General features: G+C 37.0%; 1 protein-coding gene across 3 annotated transcripts; it reads left to right on the forward strand.

The window, feature by feature from the left end:
• Nucleotides 1–89: 89 nt before the first annotated feature.
• Nucleotides 90–21,754, forward strand: kif20bb (kinesin family member 20Bb). 3 transcript variants are annotated; one of them, XM_051667528.1, is made up of 31 exons: nt 90–170; nt 404–512; nt 614–703; nt 1,106–1,225; nt 1,330–1,468; nt 2,732–2,916; nt 3,013–3,070; nt 3,175–3,372; nt 3,519–3,630; nt 3,722–3,793; nt 3,874–4,023; nt 4,499–4,661; nt 4,778–5,041; nt 6,126–6,262; nt 6,354–6,483; nt 7,620–7,821; nt 8,914–8,975; nt 9,092–9,211; nt 10,127–11,181; nt 11,332–11,470; nt 11,707–11,829; nt 11,920–11,980; nt 12,089–12,211; nt 13,254–13,357; nt 13,452–13,595; nt 17,541–17,705; nt 17,806–17,997; nt 18,428–18,502; nt 18,625–18,763; nt 18,867–19,003; nt 19,437–21,754. In XM_051667528.1, the coding sequence occupies exons 2-31, from the start codon at nt 405–407 to the stop codon at nt 19,518–19,520; spliced, it is 4,851 nt and encodes a 1,616-aa protein (XP_051523488.1). In that variant the 5' UTR covers nt 90–170; nt 404; the 3' UTR covers nt 19,521–21,754. The 3 variants fall into 3 exon arrangements, with proteins under 3 accessions (XP_051523488.1, XP_051523490.1, XP_051523491.1); XM_051667530.1 differs by having other exon boundaries at nt 18,428–18,469; XM_051667531.1 differs by lacking the exon at nt 18,428–18,502.
• The last annotated feature ends 1,192 nt before the right edge of the window (nt 21,755–22,946 follow it).

The following is a 22,946-nucleotide window of genomic DNA, read 5'->3' on the forward strand; positions in this document are numbered from 1 at the left end:
TGCAAGCCAACAAAAACTACAATGCGTTTACTTCCGTCTTAGAGGCGGGGCTACGCATGTAGCGAATGCTCCGATTGGTCCGATTTGAACAGAAAACCGCGACAGCACGAACGACGCATGGCGTTGCCTAACCGTAGAAACAAAAGAAAATAATAATAGTAAAGCAGAAAGTAAGTGCAATTACGCAACGGTAATTTTACATTTAATAATGAGTTGTTACTTATTTTGAATGCGATAGCTATCTCAGTTAATGGCTCATTTTTGAAACAGTCAATGAGCAATGATTGTTTTATTTTCCGTTGTAGCTTCGTAAACAAAACGGTATTATCATGTAATAATATTGTTATAGCGTTTGTTATTTCTGCCATTAACTTAACATTACACGTACTTATATTTTCCTCAGAATGATGGAATCGTGTTTAGCATACAAACCTGAGAAAGTTGGCTCAATAACGGTTGAAGACCTCCGGAAGGATCTTTTCTCAGAGTTCTCCAAATTGTCTGAATCAAGGGTATATTATTTCTAGACCTATCTCATGATTAAAGCCATTCAATCTGATGTTGGTTGCAGTCCATCTTTAATGCTGCTGCACTATATTTCTGTTCTCTACAGAACTCAGTATTACCGGAGAAAGAACATTTGCAGGTCTATCTACGTGTACGTCCATTCACTGCTTCAGAGAGAGCAGAAGGAGAATCACAGGTGTTTACAAAGTTCCTAATGCTGTGAATGCTACATTTATGCTGTGACTCCCACACAAGAGTAATGTGGCAGTACCGTGGTACAGTGATGGTAATCCCATGTTACTTTGACAATTACCGTGTTCATGTACCAGGGTATTCACGTGGTATTCCAAGATACTTCAAAGAATACCATAGTAATACTATGTGAAACATTCACAAAACATGTTATTACCATGGTACTTTTGGGAACCCTTTTATTAGTGTCAAAACCTAGTAAGTTTCCTACCTAGATGAGAATTGTGTCCATCATAGACATGTTCCTAATTAGCCTTTGCTGTATGCACCTTTGATGTCTTGTTTATAGACAGCCTGTATGTTCCAAATGCACTTCATTTGTTTTGACCATACTCTCTACATACAGGAGTGCATCTCAATTGAGCCACCAGATACAGTGATTCTGAAGGCACCAAGAGCATCTGTGACAGCCAGACACAGCGAGAGACTCGGACCACAGCTGGCACAGCGATTCCAGTTCTCACAGGTATGACTATAGCCGCAGCCATCTCTGGCGTCACCATTGATTGTGAACAGGCCTTTGTAATGTTGTCATTTGTGTTTGTGTTTTTTTGTCATTTTTATTTTTAGGTATATGGTCCAGAAACATCTCAAAGAAAGATATTTGATGGGACAACAAAAAGCCTTGTGAAAGGAGTCTTGGAGGGAGGGAATTCCTTGATCTTTACTTATGGAGTTACCAATGCTGGGAAGACATTTACATTTCTTGGTAAGGATTTTGTATGAGATGTTTGTATTGACTTAACCCCCAAAAATTGCAAAAAAAAGTTTTGCAAAAAAAAAAAACAATAGGAGATGAATGGGAGAGAATCCGTACAATTTGTCAGGAGTGTTTGTTAAACTCATTTGCATTGTGCAGTTACAGCATTGCACTTGTACACGTTTTCTTGCCTTTCTGCACCCCATTCTATTCTAACTATTGCAATCATGGATGTATGTTATATAGTGGTCGTCGACCAATGTGGGTTTTTCAGTGAATGATGCCAGTACCGATATCTAGAGAGTAGGATGGCCGATATAAATGTCAATAAACATAATGCAATTAAACAACAGAAAATCAGATGTACACAACATTTCTGAAACACTTATTTTGAGCTGACACAAATTTGACACTCTTGTTAATCAGCCAAGCGATCACGGTTATTGGCCGATGCAGATAATCGCAAAATGGCCAAAAATCGTCAGATTAATCAGCCTGGCCGATATATTGGCCTATCACTATTAGTGGTCAACCGATATGGGATTTTCAATTGCCGATACCGGTATCTAGAGAGCGGGATGGCAGATATAAATGCAGATAAACATAATATAATTTAACAACAGCAAATCAAATGTACACAAAATTTCTTAAACGCTTATTTTGAGCTGACACAAAGTTGACACTCTTGTTAATCGCCCAAGCAAACATGGATATTGGCTGATGCGATAATCTCAAAATGGCTAAATATCGACCGATTAATCAACCTGGCAATATATCGGTCTATCACTAATAGTGGTCTACCTATATGGGTTTTTCAATGACCAACACCAATATCTAGAGAGTAGGATGGCCAAAATAAATGCAGATAAACATAATATAATTTAACAACAGCAAATCAGATGTACAAAAAATTTCTAAAACAATCACTTATTCTATGGAAAATTTCTTCAAATTTGCTTAAACTTGAAAAGCAAAAATTTTAAAAACAGAAAGTGTTGACTATCCATTGGCAAATCTATTGGTAGATTTTAAAACTGACCCAAGTGAAAGTTGACACTATTGTTAATCGGGCAAGAGAACACGTTTGTCAGCCAATGCTGAAAATTGCAAAATGGCTTAATATCGGCCTGGCCGATATATCGGTCTGTCACTAATGTTATATACTTGTTGCACTGAAATGTTTTGCACTGTCCAATACACTGTTTAACTGCACTGTATGTATAGTTGTCTATTTGCTCATTTATGTTTGATGTTGCTACTACTATGTTAAAGGCCCTGAGTCAGATGGAGGAATTCTGCCCCGGTCCCTGAATGTGATTTTTAACAGCATAGAGGGCAGAATTTATTCTCAAAACAACATAAAGCCACATCGATGTGTCGACTTTACAAGACTAACTAAAGAGCAGCAGGATGAGGAGGCTACAAATAAGAGAAACCTTCTTCGCAGATTTAAAGATGTAATTTTTTAAACTTTTTTATATAATCATGGTTTTCTAGCTATTAGAAGAATTTTACTAGTACTGACATCATTGCTGTTTCTTTTTCTTTATCAGAGTGACTCCCAGAAAACTCTGTCCAGTATGTCCAGCACCAGTTGCTCATTACTTGAAAGTAAGAATTAACATATGATTGTCATTTTTTTAGCATTTCAGCAATGTAAAGCATCAGCCAATGTGAGTTTCCTCATTTAATGTACATTTATTGTGTCATTCCAGGCTCCACCTCTAGTGACATTGATGGTGACAGTATCTGTTTGGATGAGGCCTCTTATGGTAAATTCTCAGTGTGGGTCTCCTTTTGTGAAATCTACAATGAAAACATCCATGACCTGCTTGATCTTATTTCAAATGGCTCTCACAGAAGAAGTGTTTTGCGGCTAGCCCAAGATATCAAAGGCAATGCTTTTGTCAAAGGTAACCTAAAAAAACAGGTGCAGATATTATTAGCCTAAATTTAGTCACACAGTCATGGTTATATTAAATAGTAAATATACTTTTGTCTGTAATTTCTTTATGAGCATATTATTATCTTTCTCAATTTTTATTTATTAATTTTTCAGATCTGAAATGGGTTCAAGTGAATAGTGCAGATGAGGCACTAAAAGTTATGAAAATTGGAAGGAAAAATCAAAGTTTCTCCTCCACTAAGCTCAACAACATCTCAAGCAGAAGGTACCTCATTTAAATATTTTCAGCATGAATATTTTTAAATTTAACTTACCTTTCTAAATGATCTAAAATATAATGTGTATTTGCTTCATAGCCATAGTATATTTTCTATTCGAATCTTGCGGATTGAAGACGTGGGTGTTCCTCGAGTTCAGACAATAAGCGAGTAGGTGACCTCAATCTCTACATACTACACACTAAGTTTTACATGGATGAATTGGTTTATTTGACACTGTAATTTGATAGGCTTTCATTATGTGATTTGGCTGGATCGGAGCGATGTGCAAAGACTCAGAACAGAGGAGAACGCTTAAAAGAAGCTGGAAACATCAACACTTCCTTGTTAACTCTTGGGAAATGTGTCAACGCTCTGAGACTCAACCAAACACAATCAAAGTGAGTCCGAAATACAATGGGGTCAAAAAAATCTGAAAATAATTTGTATTATCAGCGTAGCAATTAGACTGAAATTTCAACATTTCTTACAACTGGGTATGTCCCCCTTTAATGACAGCATCCACTCAAGCTGGCATGGACTCCACAAGTTTGTGCAAAACTTGATGATCCATGTTATCCAGTATGATTTGAAAATGTTCCAAAGAGCACCTTGTGTGCTTCAATAGAAGCAATGAAATCTTAAAATGTAAAAGTCCTAAAACTTTCTGTTTAATTTACTGGTTTAAATAAGAAAAAAAAAAACTTATTTTCAATGTGGTGTCAGACTTGGATCCCTCTGTATGTCTACTTCTAAACCAACAATGAACTTGTCTAAAAAGCTACCTAGTTTGTATTTGTTTTCTGTTACATCAGTCATTAAAATTTTCAGTTCAAATTTTAATTGTCAGCTAACCTGATATTTAATTTCAAACAGGTTTCATCAGCACATCCCCTTCAGAGAGAGTAAGCTCACACATTATTTGCAGGGTTTCTTCTGTGGCCGTGGAAAAGCCTGCATGATCATTAATATAAACCAGTGTGCTTCCATGTACGATGAAACCCTGAATGTTCTGAAATTCTCAGCGCTGGCTCAGAAGGTCAGTAGGAACCTTTTGGACTTGACAACTACAAATGATCTATAAACAGAACCACTTATCTAAGGCATTTTGTGATTCTTTGCCATTTATTTTGCTTTTTCCATTCACTGCCATAGGTAGTGGTTCTCAATCCAAAACCAGCACCTAGCATTGTGCTCAAAAGATCTGCCAGGGATGTGTCCATGATAATTAATAATGCAGACAAGAAAGACTGGACCAGGAGAAGCTCGGTGATGGGCTGGGAGATGAGCCTAGAGGATGTGCAAGAGGATGAAGATGATGATGAGGAAATAGATGAGGAAGAGGCGGAGACTGATGATGAGAGCATGGAGGAAAACACTGTACTAGATGCTGCAGAAGAAGATCAAGAGCTGCATGAGGTGTTCAAGGTTTCATTTTCTTTCATTCATGCATATTTTGCAGTTTTTTTTCTTTATATCAATATTTTCAGATTTTCGAAATATTTGAAATTGCGATGTATATTTATTTGTTTTGAAATTGGCAGTAACAAATCTAGTTAAAAATAATCAAGGCATGTTTTACACATGATTGAAGAATTATTTGTAATCATCTTCATTTATATGCACTATTATAAAAAATAATAAACTGCAATATTTAACAACTTGTATGTTATCTAAAACATTTGAATATATGAGAAACACCCCACAGATTCATTACTGAACAATTACGAGTGATGATGCAATCAAATCTTTGAATCAGAGTTGTGAATCAATTCCTTGAAATGAACCATATTCAGACTTAACATCTGTAGCCATATATTTACTACGGACGTCACGAGACAAGGAAGGATCGCAAAACTAGTCTAATAAGCGTTTAGGACACTTAATGACCAAATAGAATTTGCATTAAAATGATCATGATGTTGCTTAATTTTACATTGTCCCTAAAATTATTAAATATATCGCCCAGCCCTAATAAATGTCCTTTTAAACTACGTCCACATTAATCCGAATACATTTGAAAATTTCTCAACGTCCACACTGCCGTTTTCAAGCGTTTTTCAAAAGTTCTCATCCACACTGAAATGTATGAAAACTCTTAAATACCCTTACTATGCAATTGTCCTTGTGTTCCATCACCGGACAGCAATTCTGAGTAGATTCCCATCGCCTTTGAAGGAATGCAATGTGAAGGTTGTACAAAGTAACATTTATCTTTAACAACGCTATCACAGTGAATAGCAGGCACAACATCGCCGCCACAACATGTGCTGCCATCTTGATTGTTTTGGGTTGAATGGATCACATGACTGCATCACATGACAACAAATATGTCATCGTTTTCAGATATCTCAGTTTTCCTTCTCAGAATTGATGGAAGGCCATAATGTAGAGAAAAAGATGCATTTTCAAACAAAAACATTTTATTGTGGACATGGCCTAAGTTTTGTTTTGAGTTTTTACATTTTCAATATTATTTTGAACTGTAATGGATCTTCCACAGCTTCAGCTGAAAATTGAAGAGCTCAAAGAGAAGTTGTCCAAAGAAGAATCTGAAAAACTGACTCTAGAATCTCAAATTCGTGAAGAAGTCACTGCAGAGTTTATGGAGCTGTTCTCGAACATGGAAAAAGATTACAAGTAAAGCTAACACTACATTTTACAACAGAACAGTCAGTAAGCTTTTGATTAAAGATGCACTCATTTCTGTTGCTGCTTTTCAATATTTCAGTGAACGTCTCCAAAGAGAGAAGGAAATAGTGGAGGAAAGAGCAGAAAGGAGGCTGGAGATACTGAAGAATCTGGTCAACAGGACTATCCGGGAAATGTCTGTTGTAAGCGCTGATGAGAACGCAGAAAACGTGAGTGCTAATGGTTGCATAGAAGAATGGGGACCAAATCAAGTGCCTTTTGAAAACCTGCACAACTCGCCAATCTTATCACAAATGGGATGTACTCCTGGTAATCATAAGATGTCATTCTAATTTGACAAGGAATATGTTTTATTGCCGCTAAAATGTTCATTATAAAGGAGAAAGCATTTGAATATAAATTGCAGCAGGGCATTATGCATCATATGAACAAGATCAACGATTCTCAGTGCATGAATCGAACTCACTTAGAATGCTTGACAGTTTCCATGCATCATTTTATAATTATATCATTGCATGTGGGCATATATAAATCATATAGAACAGTGAAATCACTCACAGTAACATTAACTTCTTCACTTGGCCTGCCCTGCACTCGACTATAGTATATTACATGAGACGGATCTTGTGTGCTCCAATATCTGCACTCTTATCAGTAGTCGGTGCCTCACACCACTACTCATTTGTGTAAAATTAAACTTCTCAATTTTGCTGCCTCACTGGACATAGCCACAATGCATTGCAAATGGTCTCTAGCACTCATGAGGCCAACTCTCATTGAAAATGATTGACTTCTGGTCGCTTTGTCGCTGCAATGTGCGAACACAACTTAAAGCTTTCTGGTGGTTCTAAGGGAGTGTTTTGTATCCATGTACAGGACTTTATGATTATAGAAATACCTTAATATATTTACTTGATTGCTCTCTGAAATGGAAGGCTTTGTTGTGGAGAATTTAGCATTAGATCCTACTTGCTCTCACTTGCTTCGTTGACGTGCGACCGTTCAATCTAATGCCTCCACCCAATTATGTTTATCTTGACAGCCATGAATGAATGTCTTGAGAACATTGCAATCTGTGCAGTGTTTTTAATCATGGCAAGCAGCCAACATTATGATTAATGAATGAAAAGGAATGGCTGAGATCTAGGAGTGCAATAATGCGCAACAACAAATAGGCTGTTACGTCTTCATCAGCATGCGATAGACTGAAAAAGAGAGTGTTGGGAACCAACAGACCACATCTGTAGATAAGCACAACTTTTTAAATAATGATATACTGGAGCTATTTAAAGCAGAAAAGACTAATAATAGAAAATATAATTTCTTCTCCCTTTCATGATTCTAGGAGTCTAAGATTGAGCTTTTGGACAGCATGATCGAGACAATGCGAGATGATCTGCTGAAGATAAAGGGAGATGCAGAGGCTGTACAGACGTGCCTGACAAACGTCCCTGACTCACTCACAGTCAGTCATCTGAGGACACAGTTAGAGGAGATGACTGAGGAGCTTCACAAAAGCCAACAACTTCTCAGTCTTAAAACTAAGGGTGTGTTCAGTTGCCTTATAAGGGAAAGATTCAGATTATTTTTTCCCCTGCAAATAATCATAATCTATCAATTTGACAGACTAGGTTGTAAATTGTCTGTCATGCTCTTTTGTAATTCATCAATAAAATATCGTAACGCTTTCAATATGACATTGATTATCACAAGAATTTCTGTGGCAAGAACTGTTTTAGTTTTACCAAGCAATGTGTTGTGAATTAATGGCTTTTTCTTTTGCTCTTGCAATGTGAAAAAAACAACAGACTCAGCTGTCTCATCCATCTGATTTAATGAACAATTAATTTTTCTCCCAGGATTCTCACATCTCTGTCCCAATCTATTTTCATGAGGGTGCTATAAAACTTTTTTTTCTCCCCTTTCTTCACTTCTAATCCCTATTAACATCCTTTACTGTAGAAATGTTTATATTTTTTCTTATTTTTTTATCTTTTAAAATTTACGGAAATAATTTTGTATTATCAGTCAGCTTTTTTAAAGGGGTCATGACATGCCTTTTTTTAAATAATTGTAATATGTTCCTTGAGGTTCATTTATAATAGTAAAGTTTTTTTGAACAAATATATTTGTAAAACATGATCATTTTCCACCTTCATTCTGACCCTCTGTCAAAAACGCTCTGTTTTGGTCCTGCTTCTCCTTTAAGACTTGACAGTAAACGGCCACTGTTATGATTGGCTCTCTGCTCTTGGCTGACCTGCTCTCTTCTTGCTATTTCACTGCTCACCGCTGCTGGGCGGGCTACAGAAGTGATTAAAGGTCAAGTAGGCGTTGATGTGTTGTGGAGGCGGTCAGATGCAAATGTCAACCACAGTGTGACATCACAATGTGGAGGAAGTAGTGACATTTTGGCAGCTTGGTTTCAACAAATGCTCTTTTTGCAGTGAGGAGGATTTTTTGAGTTCTGAAACATACAGTATGTTTATAGCACAATGACCTCTTATATGTCAAAAGATCAAGGAAAATGTTATTCTTCATGTCATGACCCCTTACAAATTCTGTAAATGACTTTAAAAATATCTAAATAACACTATCTCTGCATATGAAATGTTTTTTTTTTTTTTTTTTTTTTTCAGAGATCGAAGCAATGTGTGTTCAGACACAGAAATCAGATGAACAGCTTCTGGAGGCAAATAGGGTACAAATGAACTAAAGTTTACCTTTTAACATCTGAAGTTATTGCTAATTGATTTTTGTTTACATGGACTGAATGGTTTCTTGTGTGAGGTAATGTTTGTTTTTTGTTCCTTTTAGAATTCTGAAAACCAAAAAGTGAGATGTCAGGAACTCATGTCAATCTGTCAGGAGAAAGATGACATGATCACCAAGCTGCAAGTTGCTTTGGACCAAAATGTTGAGGCAGCTACTAAAGATGTGAGTTTAGTCTTCATAGTAGAATCTCTGTGTAGCTTTATTAATAAGTTCTTAACAGGAGATGAGTGGCCCCAAAGAGAACTTGGACACTAAAGCCACACAACCATAATTTTCAAGCAAAACATTTAACAAAACAAAGTTTATTAGGTTCCATATGATATAGCAATAGATATTTTGTTCAAAATTAGAACAAAAAGTATTTTGACACTTTCTGGTGTCATTTTTGTGGTTTGAGTTGGTATGTGGAATCTAACTAAACTAATTTAATTTAACATATTATTATTATCTATAGAATTAGTTGTAATATTCTGACTGTACCCACGTTTGATAGATTCCCTCTTATAGATTATTTAATATGAAAGTAGTAAAATTTTTGTCAAAATATCACAGTTACTGTTACTACATTAAAATATTTGTATTTTAGTAAGGGTGATGATATGTATTTTGAAAAACCTTATAATTTATTCTTGTGAAACTAGGCTTCAATCTCGGTGCTCAGATGAGAAGCATATTTACCGCCAAACCCTAAACGAATATCATTACATTTGTTTCAGCGGCCACCCATGCGAAATTTCAGACTGTCGAAAAGCATTTCATTCAGGAACAACCCTGGTGAACTACACTTGTGGTTACTCCGCTAGGGCACCTGTGTGAAGCGAACTGACAATTTACATCCAATAAAAATCATCTCGGGGACAGTTTGTTAAAAATACATGCTAATAGCTAAGAAAAAGTATTTTTTTCTAAGAAAAGGTCTAGCATCTTGTGTTTGCAAATACCACTTGGTTCAATATTATGCATGTAATGCAGTTACATTTAGACATTTTTAGTGTAACAAAAGTGTCCAAGTACATATTTTATTTATTTATTTTTGACTGTAATGACCCAGTTTTTCTTTTCTTTCCACATTTATAGAGGGCCTTAATTAACAGTATCAAAGAGGAAATCCTACATTTCAGAAACAACTGTAAGTGTATGCTGATTGTTGATGGTGTTCCTAGAGTGGAGGAAATTAAATCCCAAGAAATTAAACAGCTCCAGCAAGAGCTGAAAATGAAAGACGATCTACTGAATAAACTTAAAACTGAGCAGTGTTCACTTGAGAAAAACGTGTGTGATCTCTCTGATAGACTGGCAAAGCAGATGCAAACACATGAAACTGTTGTTTCCTCTCTGGTGATGGAGAGAGCAGAGGTCACCAAAGTCACAAATGAGAACAAAGCTCTTGCCAGTGAGCTGCATCAACTTCAGCAAGCAGCCGATAAGACGAGCTCAAAGCTCAAATCTATTCAGATGGAATTGAACAGTCAGACCAAAATGGCCAATGACCTTTCAGAAGAACTTGATGCAGCCAAAACTCTGATTAAGAAACATCAAGAAGAATCCTGCAGTCAGTCCAAAATCATTGAATCCTTACGCCAGGACCTCAGTGCCCACCAGCTCTCACATGACCAAGCAGAGGCTCTCCATCATGATTGCCACATGATGGTGGAGTTATCTCAGGAGAAGAATAGACAGATCAATGACCTAGCACTGGAGGTCAGCCAGACCAGAGAGAAAATGTGCCAACTGGAAGAGTTCTGCAGTGAGCTTAGATGTGAACGAGATGCCCAGGTGAATGAGTACCAGAACCTACTGAGCCGTTATGAAGCTGAGAAGCTCGCCATGGCCCAAATAAGAAGTGACTCTGAGCTGTTGGAAGAGCTGACTGCTCTGAAACAACAGCAGGGGAGGCTGGAAGAACAGGAGCAGGACTCCACAGAGGATTGCTGGAAAACTCTGCTTGACAAACTCATGCAAACACTGAGAAAACTGAACCAGCATGAGGAGGTTCTGAATGTAGTGAGATTGATTGTAGAGAATGAGATCTCTAAGGCAAGAGGTAAAGCTGAGGGGAGAATAAGTGAGATGGAGAAGGATCTCACTCGTAAAGATGCAGATCTTGAGAATAAATCTCAAGAACTTTTGAAGTAGGTCCTCATTTCTTATTTAGACTTTCTGGTAAAGCAAAGCCAGTTTGGTTTTGTAATTACTATAAGTCATAATTAATTAAGTCAATAATTGTAGGATGAAAATCAAGAAATGAGTCTGAATTACTGACTATTTTGGTGTTTTTACAGGTCAACAGAACTTGTTAATGATGGACTCGATAAAATCAAGACATTGAGTTGTGATTTTCAGCAAGTGGAGAGAGAAAGATCAAGTATCAGAGATCAATTATGTGAGGCTAAAGTGCAGAATGAACAGCTACAGAAACAGGTTTGTAAAATTTTTACCGTACTTTCATAGTATGTACTGAACTCAAAGAAATTTGAAACTCAACCTTTGATGAAGTACATTTCTGGACATACTACATCTCGCTTACTGTATCATAAATACTTAGTATTACTTTTTTGTACTGTTTTTTGCATATTTGGACTCAAGGCCACCATTATTAGAGCGCTAACAGTGATTTAAATACGATTTTCAAACAGTGCTTTTTTTTAATTCTTAAGATTTTGAGCTTGAGTGAAGAAAACGAGCTGTTTCAGCAGAGACTATGTAAAGCAGAGGAGATGAGAAATCAGGCTCTACACCATTTGAGCTGTAAAGAGCGAACTATTGATCCACAGCAGACTGTGAGTGCCTCTTTTTCCCTCAACCTTTCTCTATGTGTGATATTATCAGGTATTAGACGGCTGGATTATTCTGTTTCTTTTCACTCACAGGCACAATCCAACCATGTGAAAGAAAAAGAGTATATACAGCTTTGCCAAACAACCTGTGAAGGTAACCAATATGTCTTTTAATTTAAACCCTTTTTTTTCTCACAGTACCATTTGGTGTTAATGAAATCGGCTTACGTTTTGTTCTAAGTAAGATCGATTTTGTTTGCAGATATTGTGCCAGAGCAGAAACTGATTGAGCAGATATGTGCAGACTTAAATAAAGAGTGCTCACAGACAGATCAAGAGGACTTGCTGGAGGCCAAACTGAATGAGATGGAATCTGTAACTGAAGGTGACTGAGTCTGTTTTATTTCTACTTCATGTAAATCTGCCAGTGTTGGGGAGTAAATAACTAAAAGTTTTCCCAACACTGACCTCTACTAGACAATACAATGCAGTTACAATACACTCACATTTACATGCAAATTAAAAGTTAGATTTTACTCAAAAACAAAAGTATTTTTTAAAAATGTAGTGTAAATGCTAATTAGCAGACTTAGATAATGCAAATGTAGCTCAGCTTCGTTCAGCGTGTATTCATGTTAATCGGACCGCAATTGGCTTCCTTGTTCTGTGGATGCTCTGAAAGTGACGAGGTGACATGCATTACCAGTAGAGGTCAACCGATTGTAGATTTTGCCGATACGATAACTAAGGTGGTGGAATAGGCCGATAACCGATTAATCTGCAAATAGATTCATAGAATGTTACAACATTTTCTTAGTCACCAGAATACAAAATAAATAAAATCCCAGATGTAGTTTATTTTTCAACCTAAATCCCGATAATAATCAGGAAAAAAAGAAAATATTGTGCATAACGTGGGACTTTTAACAGTAAACAAGCCTGAAACACACAGAGGACTCTTATTTTGAAATGATAGAGACTTGGCTCTGTTACAATGCTCTATTTTTAATAAGTACCGAATTAAGCTTTTTATAGCCTATATTATTATTCACGATGTATGTGCAGACGAGGGACGTTTCCATATAGCCGTGTTTTTCTTTGCATGCCCACACTTCAATTTAAAATACTTCATTATCAGAGGAACACGTTAAAAAAAAAAAAACTATCGGCAAATATATTTAAAGCAACTATTGGCACCGTTTTAATCAGTAAAAGCGATATATCGGTCTACATCTAATTACCAGCACTTCCTCAGTTGACCTCTTCCAAATATTTGATTATGCATTGTGTCATGTATACTTGGACAGATGAAAACTGTAGCTCTACTAGGCAAAAACCTGCTCGATTATTACTGTGCATGTAAACGTACTAAGTGTCTCACCTGTAATTGAAGCATAACACCACAAACATCTCACTGTTCTTCTCAGATCTTGTAAAACTGCAGGAGATGTGTCAGAAAGGAAGTGTTTGTGTCCATGATGAACCCCTTCAGGAGGAGCAGAAAGCATGCAGACCTGCGGAAAGCACAAAGGTAAGAACCTAGACATCTTTAATCCCTCTGACTTCTACATAAATGTGTGGGATCTGCCGGCAGTAATAGCAAATGGTTTCGTTTGATGTTTCAGCTGCCTAATGAGGTGCAGGCAGATGATAAGCGAGAAAAGAGGCAGGGAAAGGGGCTGGATGGAGCCATGGGAGAAGAGGAGAAAGCGGCCCAGACGACAGGGCGACTAGAGGGCGACCAGCATGGCAGGCTGCATCTGGAGCTGGTAATAGGATCAGCTTTTTCATCTCTTTCCCCGCCTCCTTATTTTCTTTATCGCAGGCTAGAGGGGAGGATTTACGCCAGAGTAGTCATTTATTTACACAGCAGGTTCCTGGGTTAATGTCATTCCTGCTTTTCAAGTGACCTGCAATCAGGAGGAATGACACGACTGCGGCAGAGAATAGCAGGGCAGAAAGAGGTTTTAACTGACTGCAAGCCCGTTAAATAGTGGTCTGCTTTTGAAAGTGATCAGCTCAGTTAATAAACACTCTATTCTTTCTGGACATAAGCCAGACTGTGGTTAAAATGAGTGGTCAACCAATATGTTTTATGGGCAGATATCGATATCCAGAGTGCAGGGTGGCCAATATTATGCCAGTATACAGTGCATCCGGAAAGTATTCACAGCGCTTCACTTTTTTCACATTTTGTTATGTTACAGCCTTATTACAAAATGGATTAAATTCATTATTTTCCTCAAAATTCTACAAACAACACCCCATAATGACAACGTAAAAGAGGTTTGTTTGAAATCTTTGCAAATTTATTAAAAATAAAAAACAAAAAAAATCGCATGTTCATAAGTATTCACAGCCTTTGCCATGACACTCAAAATTGAGCTCAGGTGCATCCTGTTTCCACTGATCATCCTTGAGATGTTTCTACAACTTGATTGGAGTCCACCTGTGGTAAATTCAGTTGATTGGACATGATTTGGAAAGGCACACACCTGTCTATATAAGGTCCCACAGTTAACAGTGCATGTCAGAACACAAACCAAGCCATGAAGTCCAAGGAATTGTCTGTAGACCTCCGAGACAGGATTGTATCGAGGCACAGATCTGGGGAAGGGTACAGAAAAATTTCTGCAACATTGAAGGTCCCAATGAGCACAGTGGCCTCCATCATCCTTAAATGGAAGAAGTTTGGAACCACCAGGACTCTTCCTAGAGCTGTCCGCCTGGCCAACTGAGCAATCGTGGGAGAAGGGCCTTAGTCAGGGAGGTGACCAAGAACCCGATGGTCACACTGACAGAGCTCCAGCATTTCTCAGTGGAGAGAGGAGAACCTTCCAGAAGAACAACCATCTCTGCAGCACTCCACCAATCAGGCCTGTATGGTAGAGTGGCCAGACGAAAGCCACTCCTCAGTAAAAGGCACATGACAGCCCGCCTGGAGTTTGCTGAAAGGCACCTGAAGGACTCTCAGACCATGAGAAACAAAGATTGAACTCTTTGGCCTGAATGGCAAGCGTCATGTCTGGAGGAAACCAGGCACCGCTCATCACCTGGCCAATACCACCCCTACAGTGAAGCATGGTGGTGGCAGCATCATGCTGTGGGGATGTTTTTCAGCAGCAGGAACTGGGAGACTAGTCAGGATCAAGGGAAAGATGAATGCAGCAATGTACAGAGACATCCTTGATGAAAATCTGCTCCAGAGTGCTCTGGACCTCAGACTGGGGTGAAGGTTCATCTTCCAACAGGACAACGACCCTAAGCACACAGCCAAGATAACAAAGGAGTGGCTACGGGACAACTCTGTGAATGTCCTTGAGTGGTCCAGCCAGAGCCCAGACTTGAACCCGATTGAACATCTCTGGAGAGATCTGAAAATGGCTGTGCACCGACGCTCCCATCCATCCTGATGGAGCTTGAGAGGTCCTGCAAAGAAGAATGGGAGAAACTGCCCAAAAATAGGTGTGCCATGCTTGTAGCACCATACTCAAAAAGACTTGAGGCTGTAATTGGTGCCAAAGGTGCTTCAACAAAGTATTGAGCAAAGGCTGTGAATACTTATGTACATGTGATTTTTTTTTTTTTTTTTTTTTTCGTTTTTTATTTTTAATAAATTTGCAAAGATTTCAAACAGACTTCTTTCACGTTGTCATTATGGGGTATTGTTTGTAGAATTTTGAGGAAAATAATGAATTTAATCCATTTTGGAATAAGGCTGTAACATAACAAAATGTGGAAAAAGTGAAGCGCTGTGAATACTTCCCGGATGCACTGTACATAGGGTGGCCAGACGTCCCGTTTCTCCCCAGACAGTCCCGTATTTAAGCACTTTTTCTAGGGTCTCGACTTATTCTGAAAAAATCACGTTTTGTCTCCTATTTCCTCTCGTGGGTATTCTAATCAAAGGTAGCCAAGGCTTGTAAAACCAATAAAATCACACCGTGTAATTTGAAGTACATGATTGGATTAAACTATCCAATCACAATCCCCTATCAATAGACGTCCAGTTAGTGAACTGATTGAAGAGTCAGTTTAAGAACACACGGATGAAATTGTGGCTGGAAAAATGTCAAGGAAGCGTGCATGTACATTTAATGAGGATCTTCAAAAATAGTTTACATTTCTAAAAAAGGAGTCACAGACGGAGCCTAGTAAAGTTAGGTGTGATATTTGTGGAGCTCACTTTTCCATCGCCCATGGAGGCCACACTGACATCGCACAGCATGTTCATACAAAAAAGCATGTGGATGCTGCTAAAACTAAGTGTGCCACACCAAGTGTTAGCAATTATTATTTTATTTTTGGTGAAGCAAAGTTCAGAATCTGACAAGGTGCATGCAGTGAAGGACTTTTTGCTTACAGTATCATTCTGTTGTGCACGGCCATAGTTTTCGGTCGGCTGACTGCGCTGCGAAATTGATCAAGAAATTGTATGATCCGAAATTTTCTTCTGCCTGCACCAAATCTGAAGCTGTCATATGCAACGTACTCGCTTTTGTGCAGCTGGACTATCAGAAATTACTGCAGTACTGCAAAACACGTTTCCTCTCTCTTGGTCCAGCTCTTGAAAGAATACTACACATTTTCAATGGTCAGCGTGCATACTTTCTTTCTCAAGAAAAATGCCCAAAGTTTCTAAGAGACATTTTCAGCGATCCTTGCACTAAACTTTGGATTGGCTTTGCACTCAATTAAACAGCCACTTTTAACCATGCTCTGGAGATAGTAGAGCAAGACCCACCTAAGTATACAGTATAATAGAGGTAGATCGATATATCGGTTTTACCGATTAATCGGTGCAGGGAGTTACATTTTGGAACTATTTGGCAAAAATCTATGCTGATAGTTGCAGATAGTTTTTTATTTGTATTATTTTTTTCTTCTGTGTTCCTCATCAGCCAGCACTAGAGGATTCTACTGTTAGAACGGCTTGGTTCTACAGTGTAACAGTGTCCTTTAGAGGTTAAATAAAAACAATCAAAAATAATAAACCTTTTTCCTCATTAAACCTCATCTGGTGAAATATATAGGTTATAAAAAGCATAATTTGGTAAATAGCCTACTTAACTATAGAGCCTTGTAACAGTGCCCTCTTTTTCAGTTTTGTTTATAGTTATAAAAAGTACCGCATTTTGCATCAGATCTTAATTTTGTTTTCTGTTTATTATTGGGATTTTGGTTGAACAATAAACTGCATCTGGGATTTTATTCATTTTGGACTCTTGTAGCATCTATGTCTGTACCCATTGTTGTAAGGAAAGAATATTATTTATTTTATTTTAACATTCTACAAATCAAGTTTAAAACTATTGGCTGATTAATTGGTGATCTACCTTTTCCTCCACCTTAGTTATAGGTATCTGCAAAATCCACTATATTGGCCAGTTAATTGACCTGACCTACGTATCAGTCTAGCACAAATTAGGATTTTGAATTATTACAATTATTAGGAGTTATTAGGCCATTGCCAAGAATAATATAGTTTACCAGTGGCTAGTCATGGTGAGAGAAACTGAAAAATCTAGCAGGATTAACTAAAGAAGCCCAAAAAATAGAATTAAAATATTAAAATGAAATAACCCAAGTTGCAGTTTGGAATGATGAATGATTCAGGTTAACATGTTTTTGTAGCGGTTTGATATACTGTAGAATTAAAACATTATATTTAACACTTCTTATATTTCTCACTTCCTTATACATGTTGATTACAGGAAATCTTAAAGCAACAGCTGGCTGAGAAGCAAGAATCCATTCTAAAATTACAAAGGGAAAAAGATGATTTGGCTGCTACTCTTAAATCTGAAAGCCAGAAAGACAACAGTCCTTCAAATGTGAAGACAGAGAATGAAGGCGACTCTTTTTGTCCAACACAAGAGGTCAGTAGAGTGATATTAAACAATGCAAAATGCATGAATTGATGTCTGTGGTAATCAGTTGCTGTGCATTCTATACTTGTTGATGATTTACTGTAAGCAGGTGGCAGTACATGACTCATCTGTCCTCTCCACGAAGAGTCTAACAGAAGAACGCTTCCCCAAACCTGAGCTTGAAATCCGTTTCACCCCACTTAAACCTGACCGAATGAATGTAAGAAGACCAGGAGAGGAAGAGTCTGTCACAATCAAACTCAGACGTACAGCCAGAAAGAGAAAAGGCCCAGGGATAGAGGTATACAGAAACCTTCTGTATTCCCACGGTCTTAAAAGTCATTGAAATTTCTATAGTGAATAGATTTGCTCTACTCTCTAAGCTATTTGATGTTTAATTTGTGAGCAAATTGTTCTCTCAAACAGTTCTTGTCAATGAATCAGTCGAACCTGTTCACAAATTGTCTAAATGATTCATTAGCAAATCTTTATAAGCAAAAAATGTTATCATAAATGACTGGAAAAGTCCTGGAAATTCATTGTTTAAAAAAAATTTTGGAACCCTCTGTCGCACTTTATTGGCCGGTTTCCTGAACACAAGTGAAAACAAGAAACTTGTTAGAAAAAATAAGAGTCCTAATATAATTTCTTAACTGTACATTAATCTATAATACTCATAATACATTACTTAAACATAGAACTTGTACTTTCATGAGTGTTTATTGTTTTAGAACTCGGTGGAGTCAGAAAATCGAAAAAACAGACGGCTCAAGGTGAACAACGGGGAGAACGTACAGTCTGTTGAGGTGTCAAGCGCATGACTTTTACTGCCCATTAATGTGCCTGTGATATTAAAAGCCTTTCTTGGTAATGTGTATTCCATAATACACTGAGTTAGTTGTGTTCTATATTTTTTACACCTTACCAGACTCCCACAGTGAAAGGCAAAAAGACGAGTCAATTAAAACAGCAAGACTCTCCAGCCAGCCTGAAAGGTAAAAAAGATGGAGCCCTGCAAAAGATTGGGGACTTTATCCAGAGCTCTCCAACCCTCTTTGGGAGCAAAGGTCAGCACTGCCTCTTCATTTTAGACTCGATTGATTGCAGCTCTCTGCCAAAAGTGTTTCATACTGTATTTCAGCATGACTGAAATTTTAACTCCCTCCTCAGCCAAGAAGATCATGAGCATGGTGAATGTTAAATCCTCCGAACCACAAAATCCTTGTGAGAACAACAAACCCAAGAGATCCAAACGAAAGCTCTTCAAAACCCAGATTTCCTCCCCTTTAGACATCCCCTCTCATCCTGTAAGTAATGTTTCCTGTGCATTAATAATGAAAGAGTGCATTAGAGAAGCATTAGGCATGTATGAAGGAATGAGAAGCATGTTAGAAGATTATGACAACTTGACAAATCAGGTTCAAAATCAATTTGTTTTAAAGGGAAAGTTCACACAAAATGAAACTCTGACATCATTTACTCACCTTGATGTTGTTCTAAACCCGTATGACTTACATTCTTTCATGGAACACAATAGGAGTTTTTTGGTGGAATGGTTGGGAATAATAGCATCAGTCATCATTCGGTGTCTTAGTATCTTTTTTCCAAAAATTAAAGGTGGATGGTAACTAAGACTAAACATTCTATCATCTAAGAAAGTCATATGGGTTTGGCATAACATGGGGGTGAGTAAATGACTTTTTAAGGAGGTTGTATTAAATTCAGTAAATTGTTTTACAGATCATTGGAGGCAGTGAAGATGATAAAGAGAGTGATCATCTGATTATCAAGAGAAAGCTCCGAACAAGAACTGTTAAGATATGATGCAACCCTTTATTTAGATGGCAAGAGTAATTTTTATTTTATTTTATTTTTTTATTCTTTGGTATTGTTTGTTGAATTGTATTTTTGTTTGTAATAACAGTGCAAAATGTTTGTAAATAATTTAAATGTTATTTACAGCAGGTTTTGGAATTTTTGTTTTGACTTTAAGTTCAGATTTTGATTTCCTGTGATTACTGAACAAAATATGACAAAATGCTGCTCATTAAAAATACTTTAAAAAAAAAAAAAAAAAAAAAGAGAGATTTCATTTGGGTTGCATTTCTTGTAAAAAAAAACAAAAAAAAAACATTGCAATTAGTTAACATGAACTAACAATAAATAATACTTTTACAGCATTTATTAATTCTCTGTTTGTTAATTTGACCATATTAGTAGATTTTGTACCTTTTGTGTTCCTGTCAAAAATGACCAGCCCACTAAGATTGGTGTTAATAAATCTCCCATATTGCATATATTACCCCAGGATATTGCATTAGATCTTTTTGTAAACTTTTTTTTCAGTAATTATGACAGGTTTTGTACCTCTTTTTTGAACATATTTTAATACACTGTATATTTTTACTTAAAAAATGATTAATTGAACTGAGCTTATGCCGAGCTAGTGGGGGCTCTCCCTGCAGAAAACATTTAAAATATCAATTATGTAATAAATTAATAACCACTTGCTTGATCTAAACAAAATAGGTGTCACTTTAAAGCTTAGAATCTGGACTTTACAATGCATATAGCTGATCCTACCAATACTTAAATTAATGCTTTTTAATTTGCTGACAAATTAGAACTGTTTTGTTATCATAACAATAATATTTAGAGTTGGTAAAACCATAAAAAAAGATGATAGCTATGTGTTATATAAAATTGGAAAGGTCTCAATTAGTAAAATGAGCAAATTTGTTTCACTCAGAGGCCAAACTGCAGTGAATATTAGTGTATGAAATTCCCATTGACACACATAAATATAATAAACAGGAGTCTTTTTTTTTAGATGTTTTTCCTTATTACTTCCTGAAACATATATAACATTGACAATGACATATCGTAACTTATAGCAGACTATCTTGATTCAAACGAGCCCAAACACAACATAATATGATGCGTAGATCTTGAAATATTCCTCAAAGAGTGTACATGGAAAATCTATGCACAAAAGGGCACGCAACATGTTTTGTGTGTGAGTTGCTTTTTGTGGTTTGAGGACATTTTTTCAGGTTACAAACTAGTAAATATGAGGGTATTATGCTATAAATGTGGTTTATAAGGACACCGCTAGTGTCCCTGTAATTCAAACGGCTTAAAAAACATCCTAAACAATGTTTTTTTGAAAATGTAAAAATGCCAAAAGATTTCTGTGATGTTTAGGGTTAGGGTTGGAGGATAGAATGTATAGTTTGTACAGTATAAAACTCATTATGCCTATGGAGAGTCCTCGTAATTATAAGAGTACCAACGTGTGTGTGTGTGTGTGTGTGTGTGCACGTGTTCAAGGACTTTGTGTGTGCAAACACATCCACATACTGTATGTGCTCATCTAAAGGATTGGGATGCTCCTGAACACTTTATATTTCTTTATGTTGTAGTTTAATCCATTCATTTCCAGTGGCCGGTCATTTTTGACCGGGAACACAACAGGTATAACAAAGTGAAATAAAACCAATAAAATGTATGGAAAATGGTCAATTTTGTGTGTGTGTGTTTTCAGATACCATATGTGAACAAAGTCAAGCAATTGTATTCCAATTGGATTAAGTTAAAAAAAAATTTTTTTTAAAACAAAATCTGGGTCAAAATGGCTGGAACACAATATAAGGGCTTACCAATATAATAAATGCTGTAAAAAAAAAAAAAACATTTGCTCATTTTTAGTTCATGATCCCTAATGCATTAACTTATGTTAACAAAAGCATCTTATTGTAAACTGTTACCAATTTGCGTTATGCATTATTTTTGGTTAATATTGTATTTCACATCATGATATCCTTTAAAAAAGCAGTTCCAAACAAGCAGAGTGGAGGATATACAGAATGTTCCAAATGAAAGTTTGGGGTCAACTTGTTGTATGATGGTCATTTATTACCACTGTCAGTAAATGGAGGGTAGCTGTCATCAGAGAAGAGTAAGTAATATATTTTACCAACACCTCTTGATCTCTACAATAAGACAGGTCACACCTGCACTATACACTCCTCACTTTCTGAGGTTAAATAAATGTGACACTGAAAACATATCCAATTTTGTGTGTATTTGCACGTCTATATACTGTTGCACAATAAAAAATGTGTGTGTTGTTTGCATTTGCATCCCTGCTGCCCCAGAGTTGAAGATGTGGGATCTGGTTTTAAAAGTGTGCTGTCCTTTTCACATTCAATAACAGTTAGATTATACTGTTCCATTAAATCTGGTGTGATGTGAGCTTTAATGTGTTAAAATTGCATTACAGTGCTCCATGATATCTTCATAGTTTTAACAGCCTTAAAATAACCTGGAAGAGCTTTATAATTGGCCATTCTGAGGAGTGCGGAAAGTGCTCTTGTCTTTGGTCTCCATCCGCCACAGTGTGATGAACTGATTGGCATCTTCTCTCTGTCGTGGCCGCTCATTAGTGCGGTCTCTAGGCAGCAAGTGGTCCGTTAAGTGAAAGTGCTTGTGTTTTTGACCACTGCTTGTCCGGATTGCTGAAGTGAGAATGGACAATGCTGCATGGAGCCATTTGCTAATATGGTCATTTGAAAATTGAGGGATAAATTTGGTGACAGCTGGCTCATTTCGATGCAATCTGACCTAATTTTGTTTTATTTTAGTTGGAGACAAATCAGTACAATGCAAACATTTTCTTAATCAATACTTTTGTTTTGTTTTACAGAAAAAATATACTTAATACAAGATTATCGAATGTATCTTGAATTAATATTACCCTACTAGCAGACTATATTTTTCTTGTTTTAAATTAATGCATTTCTACTGACCAAAGATAATTATTTCAGGCAACAGTGTCTATTGTTTAAAGGGATAGTTCACCCAAAAATGAAAATTCTCTCATCATTTACTCACCCTCATGCCATCCCAGATGTGTATGACTTTTTTCTGCTGAACATAAACAAAGATTTTTAGAAGAATATCTCAGCTCTGTAGGTCCACACAATTAAAGGTGCACTTTCATGAAAGTGAAAGTCGAGATCTGTGGTAAAAAAGGACATAAATATTTATGTTTCTCATCATATTGCTTCAGAAGACATGGAAACCACTGGAGTCTTAAGCCCCGTTCACACCGCCAGCGACATCACGTGAGTCAGTGACATGATCCCATTCATTTTCATTGAGAGCACAGCGACTTCTGGCAACACGAGCTGTCGTGGCCGCTGGCAACAGAGATCACTGTGGAGAGCAACAAGACAAGTTGAGAAAATT

The sequence above is a fragment of the Myxocyprinus asiaticus genome, chromosome 32, assembly GCF_019703515.2.
Source record: "Myxocyprinus asiaticus isolate MX2 ecotype Aquarium Trade chromosome 32, UBuf_Myxa_2, whole genome shotgun sequence".
In the NCBI taxonomy this organism is placed as follows: Eukaryota; Metazoa; Chordata; class Actinopteri; order Cypriniformes; family Catostomidae; genus Myxocyprinus; species Myxocyprinus asiaticus.

Excerpts from the sequence above, each read along its gene's own strand:
- kif20bb (XM_051667528.1), top strand. The coding sequence starts at position 405 with ATGATGGAATCGTGTTTAGCATACAAACCTGAGAAAGTTGGCTCAATA. Across the intron at positions 5,042-6,125 it reads AAGATCAAGAGCTGCATGAG|CTTCAGCTGAAAATTGAAGA; the intron begins GTGTTCAAGGTT and ends GATCTTCCACAG. Across the intron at positions 6,484-7,619 it reads CTGATGAGAACGCAGAAAAC|GAGTCTAAGATTGAGCTTTT; the intron begins GTGAGTGCTAAT and ends TCATGATTCTAG.